General features: G+C 43.4%; 1 protein-coding gene across 3 annotated transcripts in view; it reads right to left on the bottom strand.

Moving 5' to 3' along the window:
• CARMIL1 (capping protein regulator and myosin 1 linker 1) overlaps window positions 1-24,538 on the bottom strand; it is a 317,501-nt gene that overhangs the window by 288,988 nt on the left and 3,975 nt on the right. For all 3 annotated transcript variants that reach the window (XM_065884857.1, XM_065884856.1, XM_065884855.1), the window contains exon 2: window positions 23,852-23,949. In XM_065884857.1, coding sequence (XP_065740929.1) covers window positions 23,852-23,949 — 98 coding nt within the window. The remainder of the gene's footprint in view (window positions 1-23,851; window positions 23,950-24,538) is intronic.

Here is a 24,538-nt window from a genome sequence, read left to right on the forward strand (position 1 = left end):
TTTTTGCAGAGTTCTCGCAGGCTGAATTTGGGAGGAGGGTTTCTCTGAGTTCCTCACCACACACTGTGGTCCACCGAAGGAAACAAGCACAATTAAATGAAAACCTTCATAAAAGCCCTTGGCAACTCAGAACTGGAAACAAGGGTTTCTTCTCCCCACTTATTCCCCTCTGCTGGCTTTTTTTTTTTTTTTTTTTTTTACTGAGTCATGCGAAGGAAATTTCAGGCACTGGCACGAACAGAGTTGGGACACTGCAGAAATCTGCCAGCTGTTTCCTTAAATAATGCAAATCTCCTTACCACCTGGCAAGACTTCAAACAACTGCCTGGTAATTTCTTAGGGAAAAGAAGACAAAAGTCATTTGAAAAGGCGGATGGGAATTCCAAAAGCTATCCCAACAATAGGACTGAATGACCCCCCCCAAAAAATAAACTCTAAAAAGCAAGTTTCCACAGCAGAATATTAATTTCCCACCAAGTATGTATCCTCAATTAAAAAGGCTTATCACACATTTGAGGGAGAAAAAGATGTTAGGAATTAAAATTTCACATGTATTATGGTTGTGGTCCTCAATTTATGTTCTTATATTCATGAAGGTTTGTCTTTTTTTTTTTTTTTTTTTTTTTTTTGCGGTACGCGGGCCTCTCACTGCTGTGGCCTCTCCCGTTGCGGAGCACAGGCTCCGGATGCGCAGGCTTAGCGGCCATGGCTCACGGGCCCAGCCGCTCCACGGCATGTGGGATCTTCCCGGACCGGGGCACGAACCCGTGTCCCCTGCATCGGCAGGCGGACTCTCAACCACTGCGCCACCAGGGAAGCCCACTAATAACTAGACTTTAAGTTCTACGGGCATGGGATAATTCTGTTGTTGTTACTGTTATTGCCTCCCACCAGACACAGCACGTGGCTAGGCACACCGTACATACTATGGATGTTCAAACTAGTCGTACTGACCAAGGGGAAAATAATGTGCCAGTAGTATGATAGGCAGCTAATGCCTCCTGGAAGAAAATCAGTGACTGGGAAACAAGGGTGAATGGGAGGGTAGTGCCTTCAAAATCACCTTGGAGTGACTTTGAAACTACACATCCCCTGCCCCTCTGAGACTATGACACATCCATAGGGGTTTGGCATCTTTCCCCGCTTCCTCCTCCCCAGCCCCATGTGAGAAGCATTGCCCAAGTGTGTCATTGTTTCTGAGGGATGTGTGTCTTATCTCAGGTGTGTGGGTGGGTGTTGATGGCTAATGATTTACAGCTTCATCCTGTAACCTTGGCATCTCCTTTAGGATAAGAGGAGGGGCTGTCACCTGAATCTGATGGATGGGGGTGGGGACTGCGGTTTAATAGCTTTTACAGACCTTTGCCTAATGCCCTTCTTTTCAGCTCCACATCCTCTAGCCACTGCTGCCAGACCTGGGGCTTCCAAATCCTGGGTCTTTCTGGGTTCTGTGGAGCTAGCTGGCTCACTTCTCATTGGGATCCCTCTTTGAGACCTTAGAGTCCAGCTGCCTCTGCTCTAACAAATCTGCTGTGGTCTCTTCTCCTATTCTCCCATCTTTGTGGGGCCTACGTCTTTTTTATTCCTTTGCTTTCTCCTTTTAGAGGTGTTTTGGAAGGACCAGAGATATTCATGTGTTCAGTCCACCATGCTTTACCAGGAGTCCCTGGGATTGCTGCTTTACTTGTACATCTCCCCTGCCAGATTCTAAAGTCCAAAAGAACAGGGCTTTTACAAATCTTACTTATGCTATGCCCCCAGAACCGAGCACAGTCCAGACACACGGTAGATCTTTTAGTATTTGCTGAATAATTCTAAAAGCATAAAGATCACAGACCTTTAGGCTTTCAAAGGATCTTCAGATTTCTAGGTTATGCTCTTTTCTACCTTTGTGTCTCTCCATCTTCAAGTAGGACCATGTTTAAACCTCCAGATTAATAACCTAATCCCCTTTTCCAAAAGCCCCAGGCTTTCACACTTCTGACTATAACCTAGAGTGCCGAATCCATCTTTACACTACAGTTCACTACACATTCACGTGTAGCTGACAAAAATTTTACACAATACTCACCCTTCCCACATGGGATGCTCTCTGATATCAACTATTCTATTTATTACAATAGTTCAGCTCGTAAAAGCACTAGCCATGATTCACTAAAGTGATTTCACAACCTACTAATGGGTCATGACCTACAGTTTGAAAACCATTTCTAATCATACTTTCAAGTCTCAGCTTAGACATCGTGTCCTCAGGGGAAGCTTTCTCTGCCTCCCAGTCAGGGCTACGTGTTGCTCCCTTATGTTCCCGTAATATCTGACCCCTCTACTGTTACGTAACAGATCTGTGGGATGGGAAGGAGATTTAGGATATCTAAGATAAGTGAACACATATGTTCATGCAAAATCTTGTACACACACGTTCAGAGGAGCACATACTCACAATGGCCAAAAAGTAGAAACAACCCAAATGTCCGCCATGGATGAATGGATAAACAAAATGTGGTATATATATAATCCATACAATGGAATAGTATTCAGCCATAAAAAGGAATGAAGTGCTGACGCAAGCTACAGCAGGGATGAACCCTGAAAACATTATGCTAAATGAAATAAACCACACGTGAAACGTCACGTATATTCTTTCATATGAAACATCGAGAATAGGCTAATCTATAGAGACAGAAAGTAGATCGTGGTTGCCAGGGGCTGAGGGGGATGGGAGAACTCAGACGAGAGCTAAAAGGGATGGGGTTTCTTTTGCAGGAAATATAAAGACTCTAAAATTGATTGTGGTGATGGATGCACAGCTCTGTGAATACACTAATAACCACTGAGTTACATACTTCAAATGAGTGCATGGCATGGTATGTGGATATTTTTAATAAAGCAGCTTAAAAATAAGAGAGGGAATTAGGGGGAGACCTGGGAAGCGGCCTACATTGCAGAAGGCAGGGGAGAATCTGCCTCCTTACACTTAATCCCCGGCTTTTGGCACAAAGCCAGATGCGTGGCAGAGGTTCCGTGAGTATTTGGTGAGTTAATAATTGACTCCAAGACGAGGACTGGATGGGCTTCCTCCTCAGGCAGACACTCCTACCTCGGGTCAGCCTGAGGTTAACCACTCGAAGAAGGAAATGGGCTTTGTTTTTATTAAACAACCTACCACCTTCGTTTATAAATTAATCCAGATTCCAATAACCTCGATGATTACAAACTCAAGGGTTTTTTTTAGAGAGAGAACAACATTATTTTTTACTGTTCTACTGTTCCGAAAAGAAAAAGTCATCAAGCTAGTACAACAGTCTGTCCTCTAGCACCTCACCTGAAATCGCGCTAATAACAGCTTTCTCAGCCACAGTGAGAAAGGATTGCTGAAAACGGCGCTGCTCAAAGTCAGGTCATGCCTCCGCAGTGGACCACGACCTCAAACTGCCAATGTTAAGCTTAATTCCTGTAAAATTATAGTTGGGCTCAGCTATGGATGGCAGTTAACCACCAAGAGACCAGAAATAAAGGCTCAGTGGAACTAAAATCACAAAAGCAGTGATTTTGTGCTACTGCTACTTTTGATAATAAAAATACAATTTTTACATCCGTGTTAAATATGGGGCTTAATCCACACATTCATTTAGCCTGAGCATAACTGGATAGCTACTTCACTGAAGGTCTTATCAGTGTCTGGATGCCCAGCCACTTGCCATTAACAACACAAGCTTGCTATAAATAGATGGATAACATTCTGACCCAAGAGGTGAAAATTCTAGTTGTCTATTAAAAATAAAACCAACAACCACAAAAAACCGTCTTTCACCCATCCCCCATCTCTTAAAAAAGCCTTTAAACTTCAAATTTAGATGCCTACAGAGTGGCCAAAGGAAAGGCAGTCTAAACAAAATAAGAACTAACACGACCTAGAACTATCCTCAATTATATTCTCTTCCCGTACTATTTCAGTTCCCGATGGAAGCTGTTCCCCAATATGTATTGTTCCCCGATATTTTTCCGTTTTACCATCTTCTTCTTTAGCACTTATTTTTAACAGCAGGAATACTTCCCATTCCGCAACCAAGAGAACTTAAATAATATCGGATCTTAGCTCTGGCAAAACAAAACTTAGAAAGAACTCCAATGTGTTTCTTTCAAACTGATTTCTTTTTTTTAAACGATATTTTAGAGTATGTTGCACATCTAACTAATGTAGCAACAAACAACTATTAATGTATGAAGTGCAAAAAAGGTGGCCATCGGGCTTCCCTGGTGGCACAGTGGTTGAGTCTGCCTGCCGATGCAGGGGACGCGGGTTCGTGCCCCGGTCCGGGAGGATCCCACATGCCGCAGAGCTGCTGCTGGGCCTGTGAGCCATGGCCGCTGAGCCTGTGCGTCCGGAGCCTGTGCTTTGCAATGGGAGAGGCCACAACAGTGAGAGGCCAGCGTACCGCAAAAAAAAAAAAAAAAAAAAAAAAAAAAAAGGTGGCCATCAATGGAAAAATGCAGATCAGGTCAAGGAACTTCTAATGAAGTAGAAAACACAGACAGGTACCCAAACAAATGAAATTCAAGCAAGACAAAATGTAAGTACATAAAGTGTTAATACACTCTGTTCAGTTTTCTAATTTAAAGTTCCAAACAGTTGATAAATATCTGAGAAAACTTTTTACAAACACAGGTACTACTGCCCACTTTTAAAATCACCAGGACGGGCTTCCCTGATGGCACAGTGGTTGGGAGTCCGCCTGCTAATGCAGTGACACGGGTTCGAGCCCTGGTCCAGGAAGATCCCACAGGCCACAAAAGCAACTAAGCCCATGCGCCACAACTACTGAGCCTGCACTCTAGAGCCCGCGAGCCACAACTACTGAGCCCATGCGCCTAGAGCCCATGCTCCACAACAAGAGAAGCCACCGCAATGAGAAGCCCGCGCACAGGAAGAGGCGTAGCCCCCGCTCGCCACAACTAGAGAAAGTCTGCACACAGCAACGAAGACCCAACGGAGCCAAAAATATAAACAAACAAACAAATAAATAAATAAAATCACCAGGCCACTATAGAAAACAGTTTGGTGGCTCCTCAAAGCATCAAACACAGAATTCTCATATGATCCAATAATTTCACTCCTAGGCATATACCCAGAAGAACCAAAAGTAGGGAGCAGTACATCGATATTCACAGCATTACTCACAACAGCCAAAAGGTGGAAACAACCCAAGTGTCCAGTGACAGATGAATGTATAAATAAAATGTGGAACATCCATACAATGGAGTATCATTCAGCCATGAAAAGGAATGGTGTTCCAGTACATGCTACAATGTGCATGAGCCTTGAAAACATTATGCTCCGTGAAATAAGCCAAACACCAAAGGAAAAATACTGTATGATTCTACTTACATGAGGTAACTAAATAGGCAAATTCATAGAGACAGGAAGTAAGGTGGTGGTTTCTGGGGGCAGAGAGAACAAAGAAATGAGGTGTTATTGTCTACTGGATACAGAGTTTCTGTTCGGGATGATGAAGAAGTTCAGAAAATGGATAGTGGTGATGCTTGGATTGTGAATATACTTCATGCCACTGAACTTTACTCTTAAAATGGTTAAAATCGTAAGTTCTATGTGATCTATATTTTAACCATAGTTTTTTTTAAGTTAAAATAAATTTTTTAATGGCTGGGGCATAAAGCAGCTCAATGAACATGTCATCAATGGTAGAACCAGACAGGGGCCTCTCTTTCCCCTCCTAGACGCCAGTAACTTACAGGAGGCTACACATTCACAGAAGAGGACAATTATCTCCAAGTTCCCACGAGAGAAACGTTGTATTGCTTTATTTTGTGTGCTCCCACGACGGCCAGGGCTACCCATAAAGGAAACTTTAGAATAAAAAATTATCAACAGCCCCCACTGCATGCAACTCACTAGATAAAAATTTAAGAGCCCAAAGTTGAGACTGCGAGCAATGCTGAAAGAGCAGGTTGCATTAGGGAAGCAAGAGTGGGAAGCAACTCCCTAGTCAACTTGCCGCTTGTTTTAACTACTTAGCAAAATGAATGTCAGTAGATGTGCAGTAATAATACTTTGAGGAAAGCTCCACAGTTTACCTTGGGGGCGGGAGGTGCGGAACTAGTAAGCTATCTTACCTTTTGAAAAGCAAAGAAAGAAGGAATCTCAAAGGGAAGAACTCTTCATGCATTATTAACTGAATGAACTGGGCCCTCTTTTCCTAAAATACTAAAAGCTCTACTTCCCACTTACTCTCACAGTATTCCTAGAAGGAAGCTTTTCCATCCCCACACTATTAACTAAAAGAGCAGACTAAGGACTTTTTTTTTTTTTTTTTTTTTTTTTTTGCTGTGCCCCGGCATGCGGGATCCTACTTCCCCAACCAGGGATCGAACCCGCACCCCCTGCATTGGAAGCTTGGAGTCTTAACCACTGGACCACCAGGGAAGTCTCCTAAGTATGTTTTCAAAAGCCTTAGCACTAACCCTCAGGTCTTCCGATTCCCAAGTCTCCCCAAGGAGGATGGCTCTGTAAGTGCCCCTACATCTTTCCCCAACTAGACAGACACACAATGCCTGTTGTTCTCTGCCACCGGGACAGCAGGGGGAGAATTCTGCTCAGAGTAAGATTCAGAAGTGCCAAAATCCAACCCTGATAAACATGTGTGACAAAGCTTCTCACATCTCTACGGGAACTCAAAGCAGCAAATGCGCTGCTGTAGGCCAAAGAGCCAGACTTCCCAACGGGATTTTAACCTCATCAAAGTAATAAAGTGTATTCAGTCCTAAAACACAAAGCCAGTCCATACCAGCAGTGTGAGACTCAAGAGTTCCCAGCAACTGCTTTGTCCTAGCCTCACTAATAGAAGTTTTCAGTTTTTAACAGTATAATTGCAATAGTTAATAAGCCCTAACAAAAATTATTTGACACATGAGGAGTGAAAACTCTGAATCCTGGAATCTTCGATCAAAGGATGCATTTTCCTACTTGAATGTCCTTTAGGACATCCCAGTTATGAGGTCATGCAATCCACACTTGAACTTGTCCAGTTCCAGGGAACTCAAACTTCCACCCTCCACACAAATCAGCAAATTCTATTACAGGACGGCTCTGGCTGTTGGGGAGATTTTGAGTTTCAAGACAATCCTCAGGCCCTGGTAGTTTTTATCCATTGCTCCCTGTTGGGGACTACAGACAATAAGTCCACACCCTCTCCTCTGTGACGGCCCCTCCCATGTGTGGGGGCCGCTCAGCACCGCGAGAAGGCAACTCATAACATAAACTTGCACACAACCTGTGAGATTAGCATAGGTAAAGAAACTTTCCCCGCCCCATTTCTCAAAACTTGTTTTAAAGCAGAGTATTCTGAAATTACCCTAAACGTTTATAATAAGCAGGCTGACATCCAACCCAACTTCTCTTCCTCAGATCAGACCCAATGGAAGAGATTCCTGAAAAAAAGGTTTCTTCTTTGACTTTAACTCAATCAATTCCCAAGGCACTGCCTTCTTCCTTCCAGAGTTCCTTTACTCACAGATGGCATGAAGTAATTATTTGATAAATGAAACATTTCAGTAATCTTCCTAAAAGTAGGATGGACGAGTGTGTCTTCTTGACATATTTTTCCCCCATCGGCTAATTTGTAAAGCATCAGAAGCAGATCACGACAACAGTCCGAAGGGATATGCAAATTCTAATACATAGGTCCTTCGTGTAAAAGATAAAACACTGAAATAAATAAGTTGTCAGCCTTTCTCTGAGTTCCTTGGAACCCTGGTGCCCTATGAGATGTTAATCGGTGCTTTATGACATGTACAATGTATATTAAGTAAGAACGCTAAACGTTCTGAGAATAAAGGAGAAACCTGTTTAGGTTTGGCAAACACAGGGTCGAAGTCCTTGGGCAGCAGCGCTTTGCTGCCAGCACATCTCATTCGTATCTTGGGAGCAGGATCTCTTCTCCACTTTAGGAAACACAGGCGTGGAGCTACACAAGGTTTATATGTTAAAATGGGTTGCTAGTGGAACCAATAGGAAATGAGATGCTTTCTTGGCTTTTCCAACAACTGTAGGTGAACTTTCAGATGTCAGTTCTACGTGTTAAAAAAAAAATAATAAAATCACACATTATAATTTTATCACACAAAAGCAATGAACTGTCATCTCTGAAAGCCTAAGAAAAGAAATCCTTTCATTGAATCGGCATAACTCTCATGATGGAAAGAAAGACTATCTCTCCAGGCAAAGGAGGACCCAGTAACCAGCAAAAAGTTGAAAGTACGTCCAATTTCTCTCCCATGTAATTGATGAAACCAAGCCTTCACAAACAGGAAATAAATCACTCTCTCTGACATGATATGCAGGAAGGGAAACTAGAAGTGACTCTTGCACAAAGGTTCACATTCCTGAGACAGTGGCACAAACACTTCACAGTACCACAACAGGGAGACGTGACCACCTTTCTTTTGAAGCATTCCATAATCTCCTGGGTTAGGAACTGGCCGTAATGGGAAGCTGAGCTCAAGTGAACTAGTCAGGGAGCACTTCATGGCTTTGTTGACTGCACTCATCATTCTGACCAAAGTAGAGTCCAGTCCAAGGGTCTGCAGCTGGACGTTCTCCCCCACTTACTGCTTCACTGTTATTGGTCCCTGCATCCCGCACGGGGCTAAATTAAAGATGCACTACGTCAGATAAGGCTGCTGAGTAAAGAGACTTAACCAGGTCCCTGAGAAAACCAGTTTGGGCTTGAAATTTGTACTCCAGGCCTGGGTCCTTTACTAGGCAACTATTCTGTGTCTACCATGAAAAGTTCACCACTAGGGGTAGAGGGCTTGGTACACAAGTACAATAAGGAAATAGCCCTAGGCTCTTGAGTAGTTGACAGTCTCCTCAAGGATACTAATTTGAGAATAGGAGAATTCTGATTATGTTGTTGGTCGGGCCCCAAATCTTTTAAGCAGGACTTGAAAATAACCACTGGCCCACATTCCCAGACTCTATTACCCTAATGGAACTCAGCCAACTTTCCAAGCAACAACGTAAAATATTCTGTATCTCCACTCACTCCTCTCCAGAGGGACTTGTGTGAAGGAATCCAATAGATTTGCTACATGAAGGTACTCATATTCTTTCCCAGGTTTTAATGGAAAAGAGAGGGAGGGAGGGATGACTGCACGGATGAGGGAAGTACGAATGAACTATACAGGGCTGATGTCAATAGTTCATACCAGAAAGAAATTTCTGTAGGCCCACTGAATTTTTAGAAAATGATTCACAAGGTTAATTTCAACATTCTACTGCCGGTGTTTCCACTGGTTTTTTGTTTGTATGTTTGTTTTAAGGGTCTAACTCTTAGCACATCCCTCAAAAGAGATGGTACTGAGATGCCTTCACAGGAAATACTAGGAGAAAATGTTATTGGAGTCAAAGCAATAGATCTTTGGAATGACTACGGTGAGCTGGCCTCTTTGGTCTGCTCTAAGGAAGCGAAGCCCGGCTTGAGGTTTCCTGAAATGTGCTCTACGCAGGTTTCTTTGGGGCAAGTCAATATAACACGCTGAAACGAACAGCGTCCATTGCCCATTCTTTCCTGTAATGTTAACCTCAGTTGCCTCTGAGAGTGTTTTTAAATAAAGAGGCGGGGCTACCCAGGTGCTTCTGAGGCACAGACAGCCTGAGAGTCTCTGCTTTAAGGAAGCAGCGTGCCACGAAGCCAGTCTGCAGAGACCACCTGGTCTTCCAATCTAAGTATGGATTTGTTGGGCCCATTCAGGTGGCAAGGAATAGACATACACTGAAGCCAACTCGGTGAATGATGGTCTACCATGAGGATGCCTAGAGAAGTAAGCAAGACTGGAATCCCTATCAGCCCAGTTGGGCCTCCTAGAAAACTGAAAAGTACTCTTCCAAGATACGGTCAATAGTTAGATTCACTCAACTTTTGGAATCATCCTCCAAAAGCAGCCATCCAGGGCTCTGTCACCCTCTTCCCACTGTTCTTACTACAACTGGCTTATTAACAGCCTCTTCACGCTCTGTGGCTTCTGCTTGTATCGGGGCTTTTACTGCCTCATGCCTTCTACTTTCTTCCGCATCTCTCTCCATGTCTCAGACTCCCAAGAGGAAGAATCTCTGTCTCATACAGATCAGCCCTGTGGGGCACAGCTGGGAAGTATAGGCTGTTGGTTGGCCTACAGAGGCTTATCTTGGCGGTCACAACCACCCCTAGTTCAGAGATGCTGAGGAAAGGAAACCCCCAAAAGGAGTGTTGTGGATGTCACAGACTCTCAGAGGGGACCAATATGACCAGCAGACACCTGGCATGACCTGCCTAGTAAAAGACACTCCCCTAAGCAGATTTCAAAGTTCTGTATGTGGTGGGTTATGACTATTTCTCAATAAGGCTTATTCTACAGGCATCTAGTTGGAGCTTACTTAAGACTCTAACTCGGTGTTACTCAAATTTCAGTGTGCATCAGAATCACACGAAGGGCTTGTTAAAACGGATTGCAGGCCCTACTCCCAGAGTCTCTGATTCAGTAGCTGTGGATGTGATGCCCATGAATTTGCATTTCTTTTTTGTTCTTTGTGTTTTTTTGCGTTACACCGGCCTCTCACCGTTGCGGCCTCTCCCGTTGCAGAGCACAGGCTCCGGATGCGCAGGCCCAGCGGCCATGGCTCATGGGCCCAGCCGCTCCGCGGCATGTAGGATCTTCCCGGACCGGGGCACGAACCTGTGTCCCCTGCAGCGGCAGGTGGACTCTCAACCACTGCGCCACCAGGGAAGCCCTGAATTTGCATTTCTAACAGGTTCCCAGGTGATGCTAAAGTTGCTGTTCTCTGGACCGCACATTGAGAACCACTGGCCAAATCAATGGTTTTAAAACTAGGTATCTTGGGCTTCCCTGGTGGCGCAGTGGTTGAGAGTCAGCCTGCCGATGCAAGGGACACGGGTTCGCGCCCGGGTCTGGGCCACGGAGCAGCTAGGCCCGTGAGCTATGGCCACTGAACCTGCGCATCCCGGAGCCTGTCCTCCGCAACGGGAGAGGCCACAACAGTGAGAGGCCCGCGTACCGCACAAAAAAAAAAAAAAAAAAAAAAAAAAAAACTAGGTATCTTAAAACAAGACAAACTTCTGTTTGGTGCCATCTGTTATTTTTGTTATATACAGATATAGGGATCTAAGTACTTCAAAAATAAGTATTTTAAAGTGCCTATGGATTTTTAATTAAATTAACCAAAGCTGTATTACAGAACATACATTTTCAGCCTTCGATATAACTTTATAAGCTAAGTATGACAAGGTATGCATTTGTTCTCTGACATTTGGGGACCCGCTGATCTAAACCAGTGGTTCTCAACTGGGGTCAATTCTGCCACCCAGCGAACATCTGACAACGTCTGGAAACATCTGTATTTGTCAGAACCGGGAGAAGGGAGGGCTGCTGCTGGCGTCCAGTGAGTAGAGGCAGGGATGCTAGTAAAACACACAGTAACGCACAGGCAGCCCCTGACACCAAAGAATTATTGGGTGCAAAATCAATAGCAGTGCTGCGGCTAAGAAACGCTGGTCTAACACTTATTTAGAAAGTGAGAATCCAGCATGGCCAGGAGCTACACGAGCCCATGAACGCAAATAAATCCCCTAGCATCAAACAAGAGCCATCATAACTGAAACCTAAGAGGAAGCAATCTGAGTGAGGTACCACGAACAGGTGGCAGGGCCCGTGGGAGCCCCACGAGGATGAACAGGGGCCAACTACTGATTTTTGTGTTTTTTGAGATCTGACTTGAAAGTGAAAGAGGAACTCGAGTATATTTCTGAATACGTCGGGATCTGCAGGGAAAAGGAGGCATAAATGTACCCACAGAAAATGCACAGTCCTGTCTTCAGAGACATATATCTCAACAATGTACATACCTAAACCCTTTCTTAAAGAAAGATTTTTTCCAAAATCCACGTACCCTCTTTAAGACCAGCAGAGTGAAAAAAAATCCTAAACCCATTTGTGGAGACAGCCGATACTGGATTCAAGAGCTCTGACCAGAAAAAACATCAAAACAGGTATCTTGCACAGAGTCAGGAAAAGATGCAAAGTAGAAGTACTTCTCTGGGGACTTACCTGATGGTACAGTGGTTAAGAATCCACCTGCCAATGCAGGGAACACGGGTTCGAGCCCTGGTCTGGAAAGATCCCACATGCCGCAGAGCAACTAAGCCTGTGCGCGCCACAACTACTGAGCCTACGCTGTAGAGCGCAAGCCACAACTACTGAGCCTGTGTGCCGCAACTACTGAAGCCCATGCGCCTAGAGCCCGTGCTCCGTGACAAGAGAAACCACCGCCAACGAGAAGCCCGCATACCGCAATGAAGAGTAGCCCCCCGCTCCCCGCAACTAAGGAAAGCCCGCGCCCAGCAATGAGGGCCCAACACAGCCAAAAATAAATAAATTTATTTTTAGAGAAAAGAAGTACTTCTTTGGGGATATTTAGATAATATATATCCAAGTAATCTATGACTATGGACACATAACCAGATTCTCATATCAGAGCATTTAGCACAGTTCACTGCAACACCCCTCACAACGGTAACCACAGCTAAGACTTGAGGACTTACTCTATGCCAGACACCATTTAAAATATTTTATATGGAATGTCTCATTTAATTTTCAAAACAAATCTAAAGGTAGGTTCTATTATTATACCCATTCTATGGATGAAAAAAGTGAGGCACCGAGAGGTTACATAACTTGCCCATAGTTAGTAGTTTTAGGATTCTAACCCAGGCAGACTGATCCCATAACACAGAGGAAGCCTCTAAGAGAGTGGGAAGTAGAAAATGTCTGCAAAGATATTTAAAAAGAAACAAAAAGCCATCCCTGAATTTCAGGCTAACTATACCACAAGCATGACTCTCCAGAATATGAAAGTATGGAGCCCTACTCCGATGGGTAGAGAAACTGTTTATTCCCAGAGAACACAGAGCCTGCCAAAAAGGACCCGAGTGTGAAGGCTTCCTGCACACACAGCACTGCTGACAACACTTGTTCAGTTCCACGGACAACCCGGGCGTATCTGATGTAAAGACAGATGCTTCATTAAGTCTCTGCAGTGAGAACTCACAAACGGGAGGATGCTTAAGAAACTCTAAGTGACAAAGTGCTAACAGCCTCTCCTTTGCTCCAGTTGCTCTGTTAAGAAGCAACACTGGACAGGAAGGATTGGACCGACTTCTCGCATCCAGGCCTTGTGGAGAAAGAGAGAAATATTGACAGAGAGACCTACCATGTTCCTCGCAGAGACCACTTAGAGGACTGTAAACTGATGGAGGGTTAAGGGCTACTGGAGCTTCAGAAGTCTGTTTTCTAGAGAGAACTGTTGAAACGGAAACTGAACTTCACAGGTAACTCACCAATGATGAATTTTGAGGGGGTAAAAGTTCTGATAAGGAATACGACACCCAGGAGATTGCGACGGACACAGCCACACAAGCCAAGTGCCCAATGAACTAAGCCTTTCCCTGCAGGCTGGTTCTGATTTCCATCGGCACAGGCAGTGCCTGTGATTCAGTGAACTAAGTTGTACAAAAAGTTTCCCCAGACTGCAACATTTTTGCTACCCCAAGGATGCAGGCGAAAATAGAAACTGGCTCCTAGAGACTTAAAGGAAAAAGGGCTGAAATGTTCCAAGCGCCAAAATGATCTGTCCAAGAACCACAAGTACTTCTCTCCAGGTCTCGGTTTCATTCTCATGCCTAGGAGGGATGATCCAATCTTCTTTCGGTGGCCAGTGACAACCGATTTCAGACAGATGAATTCAGGAAACCGAAAATGCCCACTGGTAACACCTAACCAACCAGCCTGGACTTCACTAGCCATATTTTAGCTCAGATTCAACAGGAGAGAGTTGCTGGGCTCCTCAGGCCTGGGAGTCAGGAATCAAACTGCAGAGAAACTGTCTTAAAAGAGACTTTGCAAGACTTCGGAAATCTCAGTAGCTTCCCCACTTCTGGTTCTATTTTTTCCCTTGTCTGTTCCACACTGGGACTGAGAATGTAACTCTGAAAATGGAAGGGGTCCTACGTGCTTGTTTTCTGATAAGCATAAGAGGTTCCCTGAGGAACCTCATCCCACCTGCCAGTCTTGGAAAGAAAGATAACCACAGGCAACATGGTACCCAAGGGCAGCACTGAAAGGAGAGAAATGCAGGCTGAACACTCGAGGGACTCACCAAGGAAGACGGGGCTGCAGGAGGAGCTGCTCGTGGGAGGAGAGCCCAAGGGTCCTCGTGACCTGGACACACCCCCTCAGGGGTGGGGAGACAGGGAAAGGGTGAGGTAGTGGGAAGAGAAGCAAGAACTACTCTGCAGGTGTAGGTGGGGTGGGGAAGGACCATGCCACTTAAGAGAGGGATGTTAGCTACACAGGTGAAGTCAATTGCCTTCAGAACTGCCTGAGAGAAAAAGCAATGTCTCCTTTCCTTATGATACTAAAATATCTTCTGAGACACCAGACGAGCTGTACGTGCACATTGGCTTAGGGTTCTTCTTGGCTACATTTCATCCAATGAAAGCGCCATAGGCCTTCTCAGTTGCACGTCTGCTCAACTTCCATTATCAGAGCCTCAAGGACCCAAGGTAAGAAAGTCTTGAGACCAGAGCAAAGACCAAAGATCTAAATTGTACAATGCAGTCTCACAATGCAGCCAAGAAAACGCTGTGGCTGATTCAGCAGAAGCCAGGGCCAAGCAAGACCTGGGACTCCAGAACCCACCGGCAAACACCAGAGCCACAGGACTCCTCGCCTGCAAATATACTCCAGTAGAAGACAACGTCGCATCCACCCAGGCAGACTTAAAAGGGCCCTAAACTGCAAGGACAAAGTTTGCCTCGGGAGCTAGGGTCCGAGGAGCCCTTGCCTAAGAAATATAAGGACCTGAGAAAAGAGAACCAGCCATTCTGCTAAGCAGACCTTTCTAAAGACAATAAAATTAATGAGGTGGGGGAACTAGTCTCTATTGAGACTTCCTGAATAACAATCAGGTGAAAAATACATCCTTTAAAAAGTCTGTCAGGGCTTCCCTGGTGGCGCAGTGGTTGAGAGTCCGCCTGCCGATGCAGGGGGCGCGGGTTCGTGCCCCGGTCCGGGAGGATTCCACATGCCGCGGAGCGGCTGGGCCCGTGAGCCATGGCCGCTGAGCCTGCGCGTCCAGAGCCTGTGCTCCGCAACGGGAAAGGCCACAGCAGTGAGAGGCCCGCATAAAAAAAAAAAAAAAAAAAAAAGTCTGTCAGGCAGCAATCCCACTGCCAGGAATTTATCCAAGAAAAATAAAAGTGAGGATGTGTCACTTATAAGGCAAAATACTGGAAGGAACCTAACTATCTCATTCTAAGTGTTAGATAAATTATGGTATACTTCTCAAGTGGGCTAATAGAGTGCCAGGCAGAAATTCAAAACATTATATATATATATATATATATAATATATATGTATTATATATTATATATATTTTATATAATATATATATGTCATGGAAAGCTTTGACCTCAAAAAGTAAAATTTAAAAGTAGGTTACAAGATAGGATTCAGGATTCCATTTTAAAAACAGATCATATAGTTTATGTATGTTAGCATAGAAAAATTTTTTCCAATGATTACATCCAAATTGATAGGACTAGGTGATGCTTCAGCTTTACTATTTTATAACTTTTTAGTAATGCAAATAGCATAGATACTTTCAAAATTTTAAAAACAAGAAGAAAACTTTTACTTGGCCTGAGCAACGTGCAGCTGGTACTCTTCACTTGGCTGACTGCACCCACACCCATGTTTCCTACAGAGTCTGGAGAACAGATTCTGTGATGCCACACACTGCATTCCCCCCTTCAAGTGGCACAATCCACAAAAGCCCATTAAAGACTCTGAGAAAGTCTGTTTAATTCAGTTTTAACAGTGTTTGCCAAACATTTGTAATCCCACAACACCTACAGCTTAAAAGACTCACTGGTAAAGTAGGATGGGTCCAAAGCAAGGCGATCAGAACAGCGAAAAGTCTGAAAGCAATGTCCTCCAAGGATTAAGATTTGTAGGAAGTGAGCATATTTCGCCTGAGGACTAAAAGGAAAAACATAACTGTCTTCAAATACCTGACCCGCACTCATGTAGGAGGGAGCAAAATTGTCCTATGATGTTCCAGTAGCCTACGTTACAGTGAATTCAGAGAAGTTACTGAGAAGCAGGTTCCAGCCTGAACTAAGAAAGGGCTTTCTGGGATTCTTGCTTTTCCCATCACCAGAAACACTAAAGCAGAAAGTGGATACTCAGCTATCAGGGATGCTACAGAAACAACTTCTCATAGGCTAGAGTGCATGGTTAGATGGCTACCAAGAGTCCTCCAGCCTCAAGATCTTCTGGGCAGCAATCAAGAGGGGCCAGGTCTGAAGAAACTTCCCCAGAGTCAGCTTAAGCCAATCTGTCCACACCAGATCGTGTCCGGAGGACACGCCTACTCATCCCAGTCGATGCCCGTAAATGTCTCCTGAGACCCCAAAGCCCAGGGATCAGCAAGAATGGACACACCTGCCTCCTCAGTGGGAACTCAGCACATTCATCCCAAACCCTTGCCACAGGCTGGAGATGCTCTAAGCACAGTTCAGGACACTTGTACAGCCCTGCTTCTACTTCTAAGAGGACTTGCTGTGCACCCCGTGTGTCTAAAAAGACAAAGATACCTGCTGGCCAAGGTTCATCGAGAGATAATGTTTTCAAAAAAGAAAAATTCTCTCCCAAACAACCAAGATGAAGGAAAGGACCCAATGGGTGAAAGTGAACAGACTTTTATGTAAACACACACACACACACACCCCACCTCAAGCATCCTTCTTTCCTCCCTTTATTGTACCCCTCTTTTCTCAAAGAGTTGGGGAAAGTGAGAGTGAGAGAGAGAGAGAGAGAGAGAGAGAGTAATAGGGCACAGGAAGAGTTAGACAACAATAGGCCCCATATATACCAATCCAAATCCTTGTATTCTGTTCAAAGACAACAAGCTTTTTAGAAAGGGGGAGAGTTCTATCCTTCATCAGATTTTAGTTGCATTTTCAATCTACTTTAACAAAAGATATTAACAGCATTTCTAATGAAATGAAACATAAAGGTGTTACAGTAACCTTTCACTAAAGCCTTTCTGTTTTGTTTTCTCTGTACCTATTTTACGACTATGAAAAATGAGTTCTTCCAATTCATGGCATATTCTAGTTAGATTTCCCGGGTCCTCCTTGTCCAAAATGCCCCCTTCCCAGGGTGCCTAAATCCCAGAGGCTGGAAAGGACTATCTTTTTAAGAACAATGAAAAGTTACACCAAGGCTGGTGTATGTTCAACAGCTTCTTGCCCAAGGTCATTTGACTCACCTAACCCAACTACAGAAGAAACTGGGGCAGATGAGAAAGTAGAATGTAAATGCAGCTCAGGTAACAAGTTCAAGTTGGCCAGAACTGTCTCCTGGAAACATGTGCCCAGAGCCATAGCCTGCCTCCAACCCCTACCCAGAGGTCAGCGGGAGCTGACTCCAGTTCTGAGTTGGGGAAAATTCTCAAGTACTCAAATACGGATTATTTTATTTTGAGTTTCCCAGAACTTTTGCCAGGACCCTTGGCAACAATGTGTGCTCTCTGATACCTACTCCTGAAGATTGTTTCAATGTTGTTGCTGTTTTCTAAAGCTCAATTTTCTAGTCATGTAACTTCACCCAGGTGCTTTGAAAATTACCTATGCACTGAATTGTAAGTGATCCTTAAAAGTTGAGGCTCCTAAAGTTCCACAAAGAGAACTGTTCAAATTACCCAACAACTGGTACAAGCCTCCTGCAGAGGGAAGTAAACCCGGAGGCCTAGAACAACGGTTTTCCAATAGCATTCTTCAGAAGCCACTGCAATCTACAAACATCTGACGTGGATTTCATTCTTCTATTTTAACTGCTGGGACAAAACACAAACACATGATTCGATGTTACACCAAACTTAACTTACTGGAGATAACAGTGAGGTAAGCTTCGCTGTCAGGATACCGCACTTTTGTGCAGAACTCAGGAGAAAGTGTCTCCTGACATCTCTATTTCCTTGGAAAGCATCCCGAGATTGCAAAAGTAGCTATTTTTAAAACTGTGACATTTGTACTACTTAAAGGGTAAATAGGGAGTCTCTCTATACTAAGGAGCCAAAACAAAATCCAATCTCCCCTCTATTTCTAAGTTATGTTCATCAAAACAGCCTCACACAAATCACTGATTGGGTTTATACTAATATTTTGGATTTTAACTATAAATTTGCAAAACACACTTACACTCCTAAAATAGCACTATTTTATTGGTCCCATGGAAAATTATGTTTTAAAAGGGTACAACTGATTTAAAAAAAAAAAAAGTCTAGAAACCATCGGCTAAGGTTGATGTCACCTGAAAGTAGATGCAAAACATAATTTCCAGAGTGAATATTTGTCTGAGAAGTGACTATACCGTGGGTCGTGCTGCTGAATCAAGTTAGGTATTAGAGACAGGGGAATTAGGAAAATATTAAACAGACTAGCCACAAAATATGAGCATGGCCTCGTGTAAAAGAACAACGCTTTCCGTATCAGAGACTGAGGTTTAAACTAATTCCTGATTATGTGGGCCAGATGCTTACAAAACTTTTAGGTGAGAGATATTCCCTTTTTAATGCATTTTTTAAAAATAAACAGGAGTAGAGTTTATATTTTAATGAAAGACAGCACTGCCACCAAAATATTTTAAGGATACATGTTACCCCAAATAACGTCCTTTTACTTTTCCTCGTCTTAAAGTTAACTTAGTTATTCCAATCAAGCTGAATTCAGATGCTCAAAAGTTATAAATAAACAGCCAAACAAGAGAAAACACATTAAAGAGATTCAGGTTAACTTTTCAAAAGAAAATAAATGAAGGATGGATCAAGTGTTTCCAAGGGAACAGGTGAACAAACTGACATGGTTACATTTACATGCCATTCCTCGACATGCTCAGTCTAGTAAGAAAGAGAGTCCTGCTTCTGCCCCATTTTAAGAGGGATGTGGAAGAACAAAGGGTTGGCAAAGATGATTGAACCCAAATTCCAAAGTGAAACAGGAAAAACAAAGCTGAGACCAGGAACAGATCTACACAATTCAGAGGCACTGTTCTGGAGAGAGAGACACATTCCTCTCCCGCAGACAAGCAACAGCAGAAGCGTGGGTGGCGGACCTTGCTTTCCCCTGACAACATTTTTCTTTCAACCATTAGTCCTCAAAAAAAAGGCCAGGCAATACCAAATTGCCTGGATCACACATGCATTGCTGGTAGGACTACACAATGATTCAGCCATTCTGGAATATGGAAAATGACGGCTTCTAAAAAAAAAAAAAAGGCAATTCCTATACAAACCCACAATTATACTCTTTGGCATTTCAAAGGGAGAAAGGGAGAAATGGAGACTTATTTTCACACCAAAATCTATAAACGGGCTTCCCTGGTGGCGCAGTGGTTGAGAGTCCGCCTGCCAATGCAGGGGACACGGCTTCGTGGCCCGGTCCTGGAAGATCCCACATGCCGCGGAGCGGCTGGGCCCTTGAGCCATGGCCACTGAGCCTGCGCGTCCGGAGCCTGTGCTCCGCAACGGGAGAGGCCACAGCAGTGAGAGGCCAGCGTACCGCAAAAAAAAAAAAAAAGTCCAGGTACTACAAAACTTGGGCGGAGATTCAAGTCGCAAATGGGAGGAAGGACTGAGAGTCTAGGGAACACAGAATCTCTTCCTGATGACATCCCCGAAAGACAACAGAGAAAGGCCATACAGCAAAGGATGACATGGTGCCAGTGTGTGGCTTGCAGCAGACCTGCCCACCACTTAGATATAAAGTACAGGCCAGGGACTTCCCTGGTGGTCCGGTGGTTAAGACTCCGTGCTCCCACTGCAGGAGGCACGGGTTCGATCCCTGGTTGGGGAACTAAGATCCCACATGCCGAGCAGCACGGCCAAAAAAAAAAAGTCCCCAAAACGTACAGGCCAAAGAACTGTCCGCCAGGAGGACACTCCAATGACAGAGAGCCTGTTCTAGTCTGTTCCATGTTCCCTTTAACTGTTCCCAAAGGCACCAGCTTGGACCTGTTCCATCCCAGTTTCCCAAACTATGGTCAGTAGGGTCTCTGGCCATATAAGTTTGAGAAAGACAGTATACTTCCGCTCATTCTGAGAAATCTACTACGCACAAAGGTGTACTAAAGGCTCTGAATCAAAGCCATGCAGTAAAGACGCTGGTTTATCTTTGTTTACCACTTGACTGTCAAACTTGTTTTTCCCCCCGAACATCGATTTCTGATTTCACTAGACCAGCGCATACCTTAGGAATTTGGGATCTCATCAGTTGCACTCCACCCAGCTTAAAAGGTACCATAAACTATAAGTAATTATTGGCCTTAGAGTGAACTAAGCTCAATCCCTCAATAAACGCAGTGAATACTTGGGCATGGAAAGAATAGGCATTTTCTGTGCCACTGAAAAAACAGAATGCACAACCCTTCGGCTCCTTCTGCTTTATCATTTGTTGGGTGTTCATCATCTGCTAGGCATTGTGCTAAGCAGTGTTAAGATACATCCCAGTTAATCTACAAAGAAACCATGTACAAATAGAAGGTCTGTTTCATTAGAGAAAGGAATTGAGGCTGAACAACGTTATAAAGTGGCTAGGCTGCAGTGCGAACTGGGCATGACTCAAGGTCCAAGGCCTTAACCGCTGAGTCCTACTGCCTCCCTAAAAGAGGGGAGGATAAAGTTCATGTGATGGTCATTAGAAACAGGTGGTGGGAAGAGACCTGTTTAACCAGTCCCAACTTTCACCTGATCCCAATTGCAAGAAAAAGAATCAGCTTTAAGCCCAGCCATTCTCTACCCCGTACCCCTTGCTCCAGCTGTACTTAGTATTTGCCTCTAACATGCTAAGCTCTCTCAGGCTTCCAGGCATATTCTGTTTCCTTTGTCTATAACATGTCTCTGCTCTCTTCCCTTAATAACTCTTATTCATCCATTGGGTGTCAGTTTACCTTTGCCTTCTTTCTGGAAGTCTTCCCTGACCCTCAGGCCGGAGTCAGGGATTCCTCCCATGTGCCCCTAATCATCTTGCTCATAGCACACCTCAAAGCTCTGCCTCTAGAGGTGTTTACCTCCCAACTCGACTCTGAGCTCTGAATCCCATGAAGTCAGAATCTATGTCCATCTTGTACATCTGGTACAGGGGAGAGTCTCAACAAGTGTGGAACCAAGCAATGTACAATGTTATCAATCAATCAGTCAAATCCACACAAGGCAGCACTGATCCTTCTAAAGTCCAAATCTTCCTGAAAGTTTGCAACCACTGAACAAGCCAAAGGATATTTTCTTTCTATTCTGAGCATAATGGGGAAGTGGACAGGCTCTGAGTGAGACAGATCTGGGTTCATTCAACTCCCGGCTCTGTCGTTCATTAGCTGGATGACCTGAAACAAGTTCCTTTAGCCTCTCCAAATCTCAGTTTCCGCAAATACAGATGTAAATAGTGCCTACCTCAGAGGGCTGCTGCTGAAGCGAATATGGCAATGCATAATCAAGTGTCCAACAGAGCTTGCTGAATAAACATTAGCTCTTATGGCCATGAGAAGGAAGATGAACATAAACCCTCTACAAAAGATAAGCTAGAAATAGCATAAAGTCTCAAAGTGTGAAAAGAAGGAACCAAGTCCTATATAACACACTCCCAGCTTTATAAGGAAGGATACTAAGAGCACGCGGGGCAGGGGGGGTGGGGGGGGCACTTGGGGAAAAGGAACAAGAAATAAAATTCAGAACAGAAATACTGATTTAAGCCAATTCAGGTATACCCTATTTTACTGAACTGACAGCCAAAAGAAAGTCAGAAATGCAAATTATAAGGAAATTCCCAATGTTTTAAGTAAATGAATTTCTCTGAATTCAGAAACTCCAAAATCAAAGACTTAAAAAGGTTAATTCATAGACCATCCTGCTCAAACCTGAAGCTTGTCAAACCTTGAATATTTCTATTAACCATTCCTGCCCCTGCAAGTAAGGAACAGGCAAGACAAGTTTACCCCAAGCCACTAGAAACTGCTCAGATTCCAGATTTGGGGAGATAAATGCTTAAATTCAAATACATTTGTAGTTTGGTTACAACCTTAATCAACTCCAGCGGACGTTAAGAGCCCCCACCCCCCACCCCCGACAACATCTTAACAGGAAGTAACAATCATAACTATTCTTTAATGGTGCCAACTTTATTACACTGGACATGTAAATTTGTCTTTGCAGTTTTAACTTTGCAAATTTTACTCATGGCACGGGTTTATGAATACTACTTTGATGAATAGTGTCCATACCAAATAACACCACATACCATGTCAGACTGTTGCAGGAAACCTACTTGATATTTAAATTGTATAAAGGTGAATCCATCCTGTGAAGATTTACTGTAAACGTATAAGACAACAAACGGCAGAAACAAAATTTCTTCTCTGCACTACCACTGCCAAAATATACCTCTATCCTATGGCTGAACGACAATAAGTAAAACATACTTCAAGGAAATTTACTCTTTATTAAAACTAAATAAAGCAGAATGATGACACCAATCATTTCTGCTATTGATAACCTTAATGATGCAGTCTGTGTGAACACATTTCATCGCAGGGCAAAAGTCACTCAATCAAGTTTTTCCACTTCAATTTCTCTGCCATCCTGATTTGTACACAGAGAGATAGAAGTCATCCATCAATAGCACAATCCTTCCATCCACAGGGGAAGGCAGTCAGATATTTTAAAAGATTCTCAAGACAGATGGTATCAGAAAGATACTTCAAACTCTGTGGCAACTTCAACTGAAGAAACAGAATATTAAAAATATTCTCTTTTAATGACGTATGCTTGGGATTTATTTTAAAATACTCCAGAAGTGTGAGGTGGGGGAAACGGTGATGAGATAAAACAATATTGTCAAAATGCTGAAAACTGTTGAAGCTGGATGAAAGGCATACAAAGTTCAATATACTGTTCTCTACTTTTGCATATGTTTAAAATTTTCTAATGGTAAAAAGATGAAACCGAATATTTTCTCCAACTAAAACACAAACAAGGTGTATTTACCTAAGCTTAAATTAAGGTTTGCCACAGTTTGAACACAGAAAACACTAAAGGCTTTGCACCTCTCTAAAGGTACAACTCAGGCACTGACAACTCCCTAGCAATCCTGTGTCAACAAGGGCCAGTCCCTCAGCCCCCCAGCAACTCTTCTCACAAGCTAGAGGGAGGAGCCGGCATTTCCCTCCCAAACACCAAAACCAATTTAAAAAGACAAATGTTTTCTTCGCCTTCTCAGACCGTCACCCAGAGACGGCTGCCGATATAACATTTGAGAAAATTTAATAATTATACTGACACAGGAGGAGTTTAAAAATTTCATCTCAAGTCCTCACAAATAAAATCAGATAATCAGCCACAGCAAAGATAATAAGCAAGCTCCCTTTAACATCCAACTTTGAATAACTTGAAAACGGTCTCTAGGAGATGACCTAGATGTGGGTGACTTTTTACAACATTAAGAAAGACAATTTTTAGAAACTTCAGTCTCTAAAATTTAAATTAATCCTACTTTTAACTTTCAGTGGACAAATATTCCAACTAACCTAGGACAAAATGGGCATCAGAATTTTGAACAAAATATAAAACACAGAAGCAGTGCTGCATGAAAATTAGGCAATCAAAACAATAGAGGGAAAAACATTTTTACTTCCCAACTTTTTTTTTAAGAAAAACATTAAGACTTACCAGCACTTTGTTTTCAACTTTGTCTCCCTTCACTTCCAATTTTACTTTCTTCTTCAATGCAATCTTTATCTTTCTGCCAATAACATCCTTTATGCTTTCTGAAAGAAAGGAATAATTTTGTTATATTCTTTTATTAATAAGAGAAAAGCACTGGGGAGGACAGCATTTGAAGGAGCATTTTTGGTTGTTTTTATTTTTTATTGTCTTTTTTTTTCTTTTTTTTTTGTTTGTTTGTTGTTGTTGCTTGTTTTAACAAGCCTGATAGTTACTGGTCACCAAGTATTTGATGAATGCCTACTTTGTGCCTTGGACCGTGTGCTCAGATGCTGAGGCAAATATAAAAGCATATGATATAATACCAGTCCATGCAAGGCATGATATAATCTTGCTGGGCAAAGAGGATAAGCACACACAAAGAAAAAAAAAAAGAAGCAAGGTCAGGCAGTAGCACAGAGCACTATATCGCAGGCACTATATTGCAGGCAGGCAGACCATAAGCACAACAGGAATTTATAAAATCCCTTGGCTGGTTACCTCTGGCCCCCAGCAGACTCTGTGTTCATGACAGTGCCATATACGTATTATCATTTTCCAGGAGTGCCTTGACATGAAGGTTGGGAAATAGGGCAAAGAACCAGAACCGGCCCAAACAATTCAGTCAGGGTGCTCCTGGCCATCTGTCCTTTC

Source organism: Phocoena phocoena, chromosome 10, assembly GCF_963924675.1.
Source record: "Phocoena phocoena chromosome 10, mPhoPho1.1, whole genome shotgun sequence".
Classification (NCBI taxonomy): domain Eukaryota; kingdom Metazoa; phylum Chordata; class Mammalia; order Artiodactyla; family Phocoenidae; genus Phocoena; species Phocoena phocoena.